Consider the following 13,555-nt stretch of genomic DNA (forward strand, 5'->3'; position numbering starts at 1 on the left):
CAGACCCCTCCAGCTTGACAGCTTTGATGAAGCAAGCTGTCATGATGGAAAGGCCCAGTTGGAAAGATACTGAAGGCAGCTTCCAGCCAAAATGGAACATTCATCTTCAACAAACCAAAAGGAACTGATGACCAAAAAATAGATAATCTCAGAAGGGGACCCTTCCCCAATCAATCTTTCAGATGAGACCCCAGTTCTGGTGAATACTTTGTTTACAGCCTTATAAAAGACCTTGAGGCAAAGGATCAAGCTAAGCTATACCAATTCGTCACCCACAGAAACCATGAATCCATATATGTGTACTATTTCAAGCCACTAAGATTGCAGTAATTTGATATTATAGCAAGAGATTACCTAATATAAATATATAAAAGTAAAGAAAATTATTAACAACTTTATGCCATTAATTCAATTTAGATGAAATGGACAAATAGATATATTTCTTAAAATACACAAACTAACAAAGCTCACTCAACAAAAAAACTGAACAGCTCTTATCAATTAATGAAGTTAAAATGAAAAACAATCCTCCAAAGAAAACTCCAGGCCCATGTATCTTCACTGGTAAATTCTGAAAAATATTTGAAGAGGAAATAAGAGCAGTATTACATAAATTCTTTCAAGGAATTAAAATGCAAGTAATATTTCTCAACTCATTCTTTGAGGTATTATTGTGATACCAAATTCTGGCAGGCAAGATAAGAAAAAAAACCACTACAGATCAGTATTACTCAAATATAAAAATTCTTATATTTATATTCATTTCAGCAAATTGAATTTAACAATATATAAAAGAACAACAATAATAACCTAGAGCTATTTTTCTCAGGAATGTCAAGTTGGTTTAAAATTAAAAATAGTAATCATAAAATTTTACACATTAATAAAGAAAATCCATATGATCACCTCAATAGATGAAAAGAATTTTTAAATAAAGTCCAACATTCATTTTTGATAAATATTCTCAACAAATTAAGAATAAAAGGAATCTTCCTCAATCTAATAAATCATATGAACAAAACCTATAACTAATATCAAGTTTAATGGGAAAAGACTGATTGTTACCCCAATATTAAGGACAGGGCAAAGAAATAACAATCAATTCAAAAAATGCGAAAAATTCAGGTTGGAAAAGAAAAAGTTAAATTCTCATATTCAAACAGAAAATCCTTCAGGATGTACAAAAAAAGCTACTACAGCCAGTGAGCTTAGCCATGTGCAGGACACAAGGTCAATATGCCAAACCTATTATAGTTTTATATAAGATATGAACAACTAGAAATTGAAACTTATAACATCAAAATATTTATTTAGTAATTAACTAAATGAAAAATGTGCAATATGTGTTCATTGAAAACTATAAACATTACTGAAAGAAATTAGAGTAAGAGAGTTATACCAATAGTCACTGATCAGAAGATTCCACATTGTTAAACTATCAATTCCCCTTAAACTGATGTGAGTCCTTGCAATCCTACCAAAAATCCCAGAAGATTTTTGTAGAAACTGATATGCTGATTTCAAACTTTTCATTGTCTATGCAATGTATCTAAAATAGGAAAAACAACTTTGAAACAGAATAAATAAGACTGCATGACTTATACTACTTGATATTAATCTGTATTTTAAAGGTACAGTAATCAAGATAATATAGTATTGATTCAAAGGTTAAAAAAAAATCAATGGAACAGTGTCTGGAAATTGATCCTCCCGTACATGGTTAATTGATTTTCAACAGAGATAACAGGTGAATTCAATGGGGGAAAAGGACAATCTTTTCATTGAACACTACCAACAAAAATAAGTATATATGTTGTCAAATTTACTATTTATTGAGACTGGTACTATCAAACAATTCATAGGTAATAGGATTTGACAGTAGGAAAAAAAAAAAAAAGAGAGAAGTACTATATTCTATCCCTTTCTTAAAGATTTATATTTATAATAAATTCTGAGACACTTAATACCAACAAGGACATCTGTCTAATTTTATTTTAACTCAATAATATATAAATATATTGGATCATGGAGCTCTGTATTTACATACTGTTTATTAATAACCTAAGCCGAGTTTGAGAAACTCTGATCTTGTTAAAAAATTTCTGTTTTACATGTTAGGAATTAAGTCCAGAATAAGTAACTCATTTGACCAAGCTTACTCATCAAATGGGAGAAGTCTCTAGACTGAAGATCTCTATTCTTGTATTACAAACCATCTTTGTCACTTGATATGTTTTGGAGGTTTTATAACCAAGTATTGCTTCTATTTTTGTGCTTCTACTCTCCCTGGGCCTTCATGATATAACTTCTATCATTCTCTGCTTTCATGTGAGAGTGAACGCTCCTTTTACCCAAGAAACATGGACTGAGCATTTTTGTTTTCCAACTAATGCCAGTGAAATCTCAGTAAATCTTTCATAAATGAAAAAAAGTGGAAGAAAAAATGTGAACAGCCCACAAACTAAAATTTGGACACCCAAGAGAAGACTACAAAATTCCAAACTGGGAAGAAAGACACTGAGGAAAAGCGTTATCTACAAGAGCAAGGTAGGGTTGTTAGGGGGAAAAAAATTCAAGAAAATTTTTACAGAGTAAGGACTCAGAAAAATAAACAATGAAATTTCATAGTGTCACCAATGTGGAGAAGACATTTGGTTCAGGACAGCTGATGCTCCACTGGTTAATCACTAAATAATTTCCTAAACTAAACACCAAGAATATGAACTGCTCCATGCAAAATGCTACAGATTGCTTATGACATAAAACCACATGAAATAATTACTTCACTTGACAGCAAAAAGGATTAAGTGTCTATTCAATATGTCACAGGATAACAGTCCAAGCTTGTTATTCTCAAAATAAAAATGTTAGAGTGTACAACAAAAATATATCACAGGAGGAACTGATATTACCTGATCATGCTAAACCTTTGACTTTTCTGGATTCCAAAGACAAATGGGCCTTAGGTAGCATTACTACGAACAAAGCTAGTAGAGATGATGGAATTCCAGCTGAACTATTTCAAGTCTTAAAAGATGATGCTGTTAAAGTGCTGCACTCAATATGCCAGCAAATTGGGAAAACTCAGCAGATGGCCATACGGATGGAAAAGGTCAGTTTTAATCCCAATCTCAAAGAAAGGCAATGCCAAAGAATGCTCAAACAACTGCACAATTACACTCATCTCACACACTAGCAAAGTAATGCTCAAAATTCTCCAAGCGAAGTTTCAACAGAACATGAACCAAAAACTTCCAGACGTTCAAACTGGATTTAGAAAAGGCAGAGGAACCAGAGATCAAATTGCCAACATCTGTTGGATCATCAAAAAAGCAAGAGAGTTCCAGAAAAACATCTACTTCTGCTTTACTGACTACACCAAAGCCTTTGACTGTGTAGATCACAACAAACTCTGGAAAATTCTTAGAGATGGGAATACCAGACCACCTTATCCTGCTTTCTGAGAAATCTGTGTATAGTTTGAACTGGACATGGAACAACAGACTGGTTCCAAATCGGGAAAGGAGTACGTCAAGGCTGTATATTGTCACCCTGCTTATTTAACTTATATTCAGAGAACATCATGTGAAATGCCAGACTGGATGAAGCACAAGCTGGAATCAAGACTGCTGGGAGAAATATCAATAACCTCCGATATGCAGATGACAACACCCTTATGGCAGAAAGCGAAGAGGAACTGAAGAGCCTGTTGATGAAAGTCAAAGAGGAGAGGGAAAAAGTTGGCTTAAAACTGAACATTAAAAAAACCAAGATCATGGCATCCGGTCCCATCACTTCATGGCAAATAGATGGGGAAACAATGGAAACAGTGACAGACTTTATTTTCTTGGGCTTCAAAATCTCTGCAGATGGTGACTGCAGCCATGAAATTAAAAAACACTTGCTCTTGGAAGAAAAGCTATGACCAACCTAGACAGTATATTAAAAACCAGAGACATTACTCTGCCGACAAAAGTCCATCTACTCAAAGCTATGGTTTTTCTAGTAGCCATGCATGGATGTGAGAGTTGGACTATAAAGAAAGCTGAGCACCGAAGAATTGATGCTTTTGAACTATAGTGTTGGAGAAGACTCTCGAGAGTCCATTGGACTGCAAGGAGAGCCAACCAGTCAATCCTAAAGGAAATCAGTCTGAATATTCATTGGAAGGACTGATGCTGAAGCTGAAGCTCCAGTACTTTGGCCACCTGACATGAAGAGCCAACTCATTTGAGAAGACCCTGATTCTGGGAAAGATTGAAGGCAGGAAGAAAAGGGGCCAACGGAGGATGAGATGGTTGGATGGTATCACCGACTCAATGGACATGAGTTTGAGCAAGCTCCCGGAGTTGGTGATGGACAGGGAAGCCTGGCGTGCTGCAGTTATGGGGTCGTGAAGAGTCGGACGTAACTGAACTGAAGCCTGTGACATACGTAAGCTCACTGAAGTCTTATCACTATCTTGTGAAGTAGATACCTTTCAAACAGATTTGAGGAATTATCTGAAGCCTCTTCTGTTAGAATTCTGTCTTTAAGAATATAGACTAATAAGAATCTATGTTCATAAGAATCTGGGTTGCCCAATTTTATTTCTCCTAATAATCTCCAAATCCCAAGATCTGTTTATCTGCTATGAACTTCTCCAATAGTTTCAACTTTTTAAACATAATTACCTTCATGTGACTTACAGGACCTCTTGGTGGGCATTTAAAAACTGCAACAGGTCCAGCATTTTGTTCAGGACATACTCCAGGAATTCACAACAGCTGTCTCTCTAAGGAGTACTTAAGACTTACAAAATTCTGGGGGTTACCTTCTATGAGACTGAATGTAAAAAGAGGAACACTTATAGACTTTTTAATAAATTACAGATATGTGCTGAATATGTTATTCTTTTAATTCTCACACACTTCTTATTCTACAAATCTCACTTCAGATGAGAAATCTGAGGCTCAGAAATTAAGTTATCTTATCTTTTCCAAGGTCAAATACAGTGGTGATACCAGGAAACAAACTTATCTGACTTATTCCATAGCTTATATTTTTTATGTCTAAAATGTGAGTAAGATTCAATAAATAATGATAGTAACCATCGTCTTATAGCATCTACTCAGTGTCCAACTCCTAGATAAATAGTAATAACAACTATTTTGCGGTCTCCCTGGTGGTTCAGATAGTAAAGAATCTGCCTGCAATGCAGGAGACTCAGGTTTGATCCCTGGGTCAGGAAGATCCCCTGTTGAAGGGAATGGCTACCCACTCCAGTATTCTTGCCTGGAGAATTCCGTGGACAGAGGAACCTTGCAGGCCATACAATCCATGGTTCGCAAAGAGCTGGACATGTCTGAGTGGCTTTCACTTTTCACTTTGGGGTCTCTTTTAAACTATAGCCAGTGTGATATGGTCCAAAGGGACAGTAATTTAAAATCATACTGCCTGGTTACTAGTCTTGGGTGCTTAATATTTGGTTAGCTATCTACCTTCTCTGACCCCCCGTTTCTTCACTTCTAAAATGATGACTTTTCCAATGGTTTCTTGATGAGCTGGTATGAAGCTTACAAAAGGTAATATGTGAAAGGTTTTAAACCATACAGTGGCAAATGGTATTGTAAATATTGTTATTAATTAAAACAGGCTAAGCACACCTAAAGATGTATCCTGCCAGAATCTACCCTCCATTATTTTTTCATGAATAAGAAACATCTAAATTTACAGAAAATAAGTAAAAATCTGTCTAAAAAATTACAAAAAGGGACAAAGAAGAGATTCAAAGATTAACTTGCTTTGACTCCCATTTGTTAACTTTAAAGACAACACTGGGATAAAAAAAGAGAGAGAATTGTAAAGATCAATCCTGATAAAGATGTTATTTCATAGACAAACAAAATTAAATGAAACTCACAATGAGGTGAAAAACTGACCTGCTAGCCCACAAGATCTATGGTAGAACATCTCAACAGACACTGTTCCTGGAAGAAGAGCTAAACTGAAAAAACAGAAGGTCTGACTAGCTTAAAAATGGAAAAGTAGACAATCTGATAGCTATGTGATTTCTTTCACTTTAAATATCCACTAGCAAGAAATTTAAAGGAGTGTGTCTCATCTCAATTCAACTTTTTTCCTTAACCAAAAACATTAAGATTATAATTTACAGGGAGGTATTGTTTTGAATAAGACCACAAGTAACAAACAAAACTTTCTCTCATGGGTTTATCTGAACCTAACTTTAAGACACACCTTTTTCTCACCCATAGTTTTCTTCATGTTCAGAACATTCAGAAGGAGCAGTTACATAACAAAACAAATTAATGGGAACATAGAGGCAATATATAGAAAACACTTACTTTAATTCTCTGTCCCTCCTGTCTTGCTTTGCTATTTAACTGCTTCATCTCGTGTTTTGTACCTGAGATCAAGAGGCATAAAATACTATTTCAAAATTTGTGTGTCCTTTCTAATTATTGCATTTGATCTCATAGTAGCTATAAAACCTATATCATTTTCCCGTTCAAAAATAAAAACAATTGCAAACAGAAAACAATCTAGAAAAAATATGTGTTCTAAGGGAGAAAACTTCATTACCCATCAATACTGACAAATGGGGGACAATGAGAAAAAAGTATTTTTTTATTTACACAACTAGGTTTTCCCATTTATAAGGGAAGCTATTTATCAAAATCAAACAATCTAGTAGTGGTATAACACAACCACAGCTAACTTGTCAAAACCTAAATAAAACACATGGAGTTTAATTCAGGAGTCATCGTTCTCTGGGGGGGGAGTGAGTCTACATGATTTTGTATCTTTCTCAGTCACTAACTGTGCCAGTTTCCTTTTCCTTTGTGACATCTCTTCTCTTTCAATTATTTTGTGATCTTAATCCTATTATCTCGACATAAGTCTTATTTCATTACAAGTGAGCCTGTGTAGTAACATCGAATCAGATCATCCAATCTCTTGTCACTTTTTCACTCTGAATCCATCCTTCATACCCAATGTATTGATCTTCATAAAACCCTTTCTGCCATTTCCCATGTCAAAGTCTATATTTAATTGGCTCTCTATTCCCCAAAGGATAGACTTTATTTCTTCTACAGAAAGGTTATCTGCCTTATCATACTAATCACCTACAAAGCAAGGGGTTATTTGGTATTTATTGCATTTGTGATTTTGGTGCCTCTGTAACTTGTGGTGTCATCATTCTATATTTCCAAAAAGTTGTCTTCCTTTTCACCTTATTTGCACAAGTACTGTTTCTCCTACAGTATTCTATTCAAACATTTCCTATTCTAATAAGTCTTTCCTGACCACCCAAAGTAATTTCTCCCTCTCCTGTATCTCATGGTAATCAATGAAATTACCTTGGTAATTAGTTATTCATTGCCTAATTAAAGCTTCTCACTGTGGCCTTAAAGAGTTAAAGTTCTACAGTTTACTTAAAATAAATATTACTTGTATAACTAATCATATTTCCTGAACTCTAAGATACACATCCATTCACTTAGGACATTAAAAAAAAGCAGTGCATCCACTAATCTCAGCATGGTAAAACTAGGGAACCACAGTAAATGCAAATTCCAAAAAAGCAGGCAGACAACACTGTCATCCTTATTTACAAGCGTAACTCTCATGCCACTGTGCTCTAGTGGGAGAAGAAAACATGTTCTCTCTACTCCTAGATATTCCCAAGGCCTCTACTGTCAAATGTAAATTAACTACACACCAAGTTCTCTCAAAACTTCACCCAGTATAACCCTTTCTGGGGTCAGAATTACCTCTATTTTTTGGTCTGTTTTTTTTTTTTTTTTTTTGGACAGAGAGCATATGAGGGGACTCTAACTTGCTACCCATCGAACTTTAGAGTGGCTCTTAGTCAAGCTATTCCATATATATGAAGAAACAGAGATTGAATACCTGCTAACAATGGAGAGACCACTAAGGAAAATTAAGATCCCTTTAGCCACATCTAGCACAGTTCAGAAGTCGTTAGAGAAGTAACATTAAACGAATACAGATAACCTTATGGACTCATTTTAGTGTCCATAGAATCTGAAAGCTCTGTGTTTATTCTAGTTGAATTTTTAGTTATTTTTGCTTCCCTTAACCCAAGTACCCAATCGATGGATTTGTGTATGATGCTCAGAAATCTAGAACAACCTCTGAATCTTTGTACCCTAATATTTTCATTTTCTATTAATACCTGATCTGGTCAGTCAAGCTGCCATCCATGTATTTTCCTAACAAGTGATCTGAGAAATGACCACTGATGGTGCTTTTTAAATAAACTGAACCCTCATATCCCTTCACAGCAACAGGTAGCACAAGCCACAATATGTATTACAATGAAAGACCTCAAAACATACCAACTATTTATCCTTCAACAGAAAGTTCCTGACATTATTTTGCGCTGAGTCATATACAGCAGCTTAGCTAAACTAAGTATTTTAAAGCCAACTCATCACCACATAACTGGTTTTCCCCTTCTCCACTAATAGGTCTAAGTCCGGAACTGCAGTAAGGTAGTTATTATTAGTATCCACCCCACCCCATCCCCCCTACCAATGAAAAAAAGAAAAACTGGTTCGAGGCAAAGAGAAGTAACATGATTAGAGTCATATAGCTAACAAACAGGAGTGCCAGAAACAGAGCACAGACATCAAGCTCTTAAATTCTACACTATTCTGTCTTACAAAACACTATACTTGCTAGGCAATTCTTTTTTTTAAAGCAAATCATGTCCAATGTCTTCTTTAGAGATATCACTTGCAGATGCTCTTCTTTTTTCACCTTTGCCCTCTCTCTTCTCCCATTCTTTTATTATACGGCCGAAAATTTTAGAAAATTCTTTGAGCTGGGAATACTAAGGGGGTCAAAAACACTAGCATAGAATTTAGAATATGTGAGTTCTAGGCCAGGATCTATCATTAACTAGGCAATGTTTCTAGCCAAATCTCGTGTGTATTTTGTATCAGCAGCACACATCTCAACCTAGCCAAATCTCAAATTCTGTTAGTTTCCTCATTTAGGAAATAAAAAGACTGGATATAGATAACGAACACACTTTCCAGTTTTGAAAATTCTATATTGATATTGCAAAATGGGGAGGGAAAAAAAGAGCAACACACACAAATATTTCATTCTGCAAACCACATTATAAAGAGAAAGTAACACCATGGTAGAAATTTAGCAATTAGAAAAAAATAAGCACACAAACTCTACTCAGTTGAATGGTGTTTCTTTTCCAAAACAACCACCATGATGGATTATATGTAATTTGAAAATACTCATGATTAAACAGCCAGCTCTTGGTCATTGATGGTACCTATAAATATAACTTCTATTAGTAGTGACCTATCAGTGAACTCATACCTTTTAAATTGAGGAATGCAAACTCTATATCTTAGGAAAGAGTATCAGCAAAAGACTTCTTTTTCTTATGAGCCCTCTCATAACCCCTAGACAGGATATAAACTCCAATGGTACAATAGCATTCTGAGCTCAGTCTAGGTTGGGTAGCAGAGCTTAAGATGGCAGGAAAACCAAGATGACATGGTCCTTTGGAATTTCCATAAATTAAAATGATCAAACATTTTGAAACAGAATTTGTACATGAGGAAATATAAGCACAAAAACACATAATGAAATATTAGATACCTTGAGAAAATAATAATGCTGATAATAATAGTAGCTTTCATTTATTCTATCAATAAATGAAGTACTTCATAGCTATTATTGCATTCCATCTCTTCCAAAATCCTACAAAGTATGTGTAAGATTACCATAATTACAGACATTAAAGACCTGAACCACAAAGAGGTTATGTAATTTGCCCAGAGTCATGGAGTACAACTCTTTAGAGGCTGTGATCTTAAATAAAATACTTCACTAAGTAGTGTCATCAATTAGAGCAATAATTAATAAGCACAGAAGAAAAGTCTATTACCATTAATTAATACAACCCTGTACTTCAAGCTTAGATCAATTTTGGTTCTTTCCCCTCCAAGGGGGAAGATCTTCAAACACAATCATTAGTATATCTAATGATTCTTTTTTAATTTGATTATGTTCAGGAAACATATAGAGCATTCATTATGTATAAAGTATTAGAAAGACAAACTTTTCTATCAAAGCTTGACAGAAGATTTCTGCTTTCTCAAGAAAGAAATTGAAAGGGAAAGGAAATCAATTTTAAATCCTTTACAAATCTAAAGGAAGTAAAAGTAATTAAGCATGATTGAATCAGAAAACAATTCTTACTGTCAAATCAGAAAACAATTCATTACACTTACAATACAGCATATCTGCAAATGTATTCATTCATTTAAATGTTTGTTACAAATAGATCTAGTTGATAAATTTTGATATATATAATTAAGAGTCAACACTTACAGAACACTCACTATGTACCAGACACTGATCTAAGCACTCTACTGATCTAAGCACCTCTTGTTGTATGTGTATCTCTTTTAATTCTCACAACAATTACCTTATAGAGTAATTATTATTATTCCCCTTTCACAGATGAGTAAACTGAGGTACAGTGAATTTAAGTAACTGGCCCAGAATCACACATTCAGTAAGTGGCAGAGCTGGGACTCATACCCAGGCAGTCTGGCTCCTGAGTATGTGCTCTTAATCATTGCCTTCAAAGAAGAGGGGAAAAATCTGAAACTAGAATAAATCATTAACACTGTAGAAAGTAAGAAAAATCATAATATTCTCTGGCCTTTATACCTGGTTAGAAATATCAAATATAGAAAACATTCATTTGCAGGAAAGGATAAAAAATAAGGGAGGGAACGGACAAACTCATTCATTATACCTCTGCCCATGAACTGAGATTAATCACTCCTTTCAGTCTCTGGTGCTTTAAATTCAATCACACCTTCACAAATTTTTGAAACTAGAAGTGCTATTCAATCATCTTCATGCTTTTATCTGTTCACGTGCATGTTTTTGTTCTGCACAGGTGGGGAGTAGGTCAACAGTGTAGAAACCAGAACTCTAATAAAGACAGAGGAGGCTGAGAGAGATACCACAAATATTGTGTTACTTCCCTTCAAATGTCTCAAACATGTTCTGTCCCATCTTCACATTTCCTAAGAAATGTCTACCATTTCCTCCATAACCATTATTAGGCATGGTGTTTATTTCTGTGTCTGCTTAACAAAAACTCTGCAGTGAATGATGTGCAGTGGGTAGTTTTGATAACCAGAAACTCAACCAATCACTTGTACCCTATGAGGCTACTTTTCTGGTGGATTTGGCAAAAAACAGGGCAGACACACCAGAAAGAGCTTTACTGCAGTGACCTTTCTTACTTCTGAAAGAACAGGCATAAGGCTAACACAGGATAAGAAGCTTGTGGCCTCTTAACCATACAATGCCAGTGGAACTCATGCATCAAGTTTACTGGAGCAGAATGGTATCTTCATTAGAATTAAAGTCAAGACCTATTAGGCAAAAAGTATAAACAGCAAAAATTCTCCTTAGGAAAGTTGTTAAATAAATATTGAGCTCAACCTTCATGAAATTTTGCATAGCCAATCTTGTAGCCTAAAATGCATAGTGCTGCTAAGTTACTTCAGTCGTATCCGACTCTGTGCGATCCTATAGACGGCAGCCCACCAGGCTCCCCCGTCCCTGGGGTTCTCCAGGCAAGAATACTAGAGTGGGTTGCCATTTCCTTCTCCATAGTAATACAGTATTAATAGCTTTCAGGTGCCAAATGCTGTTTTACAGTACTGCAAAAAATTGTTTCTTCCTTATAGTTTTCATAGTGGGAGAGGGAGGAAAACAGCAACTCAGATAGTTGAATCCATCTAAATTAAAAGCATATGCTTCACAACTCCACCAAACTACTCATTCTGCCATTTTTACAAACCTTTTTATCACAATTTATCACAAAAAGTAAAATTAAAATTTTTTTCCATCAGTAATGTAAAATCAAATTGTTTATTTAAACGATGCAACTTTTTATGAAGGAAATGTGTTACTTATACAATTTGGTAAAGTCTAAAAAATCTCATTTATATAATTTCTACAAAGGTACCTAATATTTCATAAAAGTTTAAACTGACTTGCTAATTTTACTTACAATGTGTCAAAACTAGCTTTTAGCCAAAGTCATTATGTATTTCTAAATTTTAAAAAGTCAACCTATTGATTCATTTCGATATTTGGCAAAACTAATACAATATTGTAAAGTTTAAAAATAAAATAAAATTTAAAAAAAAATAGAAAATAAAAACTCAACCTATTAAAATATTCTGAAGAATTAAGTATTTTGTTCAACTGAAATTTCTATTAACAAACTTATATTCATCTATACTTATGATTAATAAAAACATGGTCAAGATGGTGGAAAACATTTAATAGTAAAACTCAAAAAGTTGAAAATACTCTTAAAAAGGAGTGTTGAAGGCAGTTGCAAAGATAACCATAAATGTCACTCTCCTTGGTGAGAAGAGTTCAGGAGATAGATAAATGTTTTGAAATTATAAATAAAATTCAACATCTTGACTAACTCAGAATCATGACTAGGATAAATAGAAGAAAGTTACTGGAAGAGTAGATTTTACCAGGAACAAAAAGAAAGAAGGGTAGTAAATCCCTGCTTTATCTGATCACTCAGCAGATCAGTAGGGAAAAAAAAATGTGTGTGTAATATGTGTGTATGTGTGGTTCTACAGGGTATCTTGAGATTAATGTGGATTTTTATAATAGAAAACTACTATAAAAATCAATGTAACTTTTCACTGTACATAACATACATTGGAAAAAAATTAAGAGTAAAAAACAGCATTTCAATTTGACCTACAGATCAAACAGCAAAAAGAAAAGCAAGATTTGCTTTGAAGTACATCTCTAAAGGAAAACTTAATTTCAGGAGGATAAAATACATAAATGTTTGGATATATTATTAAGGTCTCTTCTCTTAGAATTCTATTTGTACTCTGGTGACCCACTCCAGTACTCTTGCCTGGAAAATCCCATGGGCGGAGGAGCCTGGAAGGCTGCAGTCCATGGGGTCACTAAGAGTCGGACACGACTGAATGACTTCACTTTCACTTTTCACTTTCATGCATTGGAGAAGGAAATGGCAACCCACTCCAGTGTTCCTGCCTGGAGAATCCCAGGGACGGGAGCCTGGTGGGCTGCCATCTATGGGGTCGCACAGAGTCGGACACGACTGACATGACTTAGCAGCAGCAGCAGAAAGCTTGAAAGTGAAGTAAGGTACAAAGGCACCATTTAATGCATATTAAGAAATAACATGTTATCACACAGCAACTCAAGGCTTAGAAAGAAAATAATCCAATATTAATTAACAAGTAGTACTGTGTCCTCCCATATATAAAATTCCTACTTCAAAATCAAAATAGGGAACTTATATTTCAAATTCACAGTATTACTCAAAAAATAAAAAAAACTTTTAGAGGTGGAAGGAAATTGGGACATCAGCCAGTTTATCCATGTCTAAGATTAAACAGCAAGTTCAAAGCAGAGTCAGTAGTAGATCCTATGATACCCAGAACAGTGCTGTTTACACCAC

General features: G+C 34.7%; 1 protein-coding gene across 8 annotated transcripts in view; it reads right to left on the reverse strand.

Annotated features, from left to right (window-relative positions):
- The window catches only part of TCF12 (transcription factor 12), a 393,181-nt gene that overhangs the window by 230,371 nt on the left and 149,255 nt on the right, over window positions 1-13,555 (reverse strand). Inside the window, exons 1-2 of one of the 8 annotated variants that reach the window (XM_070796679.1) lie at window positions 10,823-10,847; window positions 6,345-6,406 (exon numbers count right to left, since the gene is read on the reverse strand). The exons of 6 other annotated variants lie outside the window; for them this stretch is intronic. In XM_070796679.1, the coding sequence (XP_070652780.1) occupies window positions 6,345-6,406; window positions 10,823-10,832 (72 nt within the window). In that variant the 5' untranslated portion in view covers window positions 10,833-10,847. Of the gene's footprint in view, window positions 1-6,344; window positions 6,407-10,822; window positions 10,848-13,555 lie in introns of those variants that run through there. One more of the 8 variants, XM_070796680.1, reaches the window with a different exon arrangement.

Source organism: Bos indicus, chromosome 10, assembly GCF_029378745.1.
Source record: "Bos indicus isolate NIAB-ARS_2022 breed Sahiwal x Tharparkar chromosome 10, NIAB-ARS_B.indTharparkar_mat_pri_1.0, whole genome shotgun sequence".
In the NCBI taxonomy this organism is placed as follows: domain Eukaryota; kingdom Metazoa; phylum Chordata; class Mammalia; order Artiodactyla; family Bovidae; genus Bos; species Bos indicus.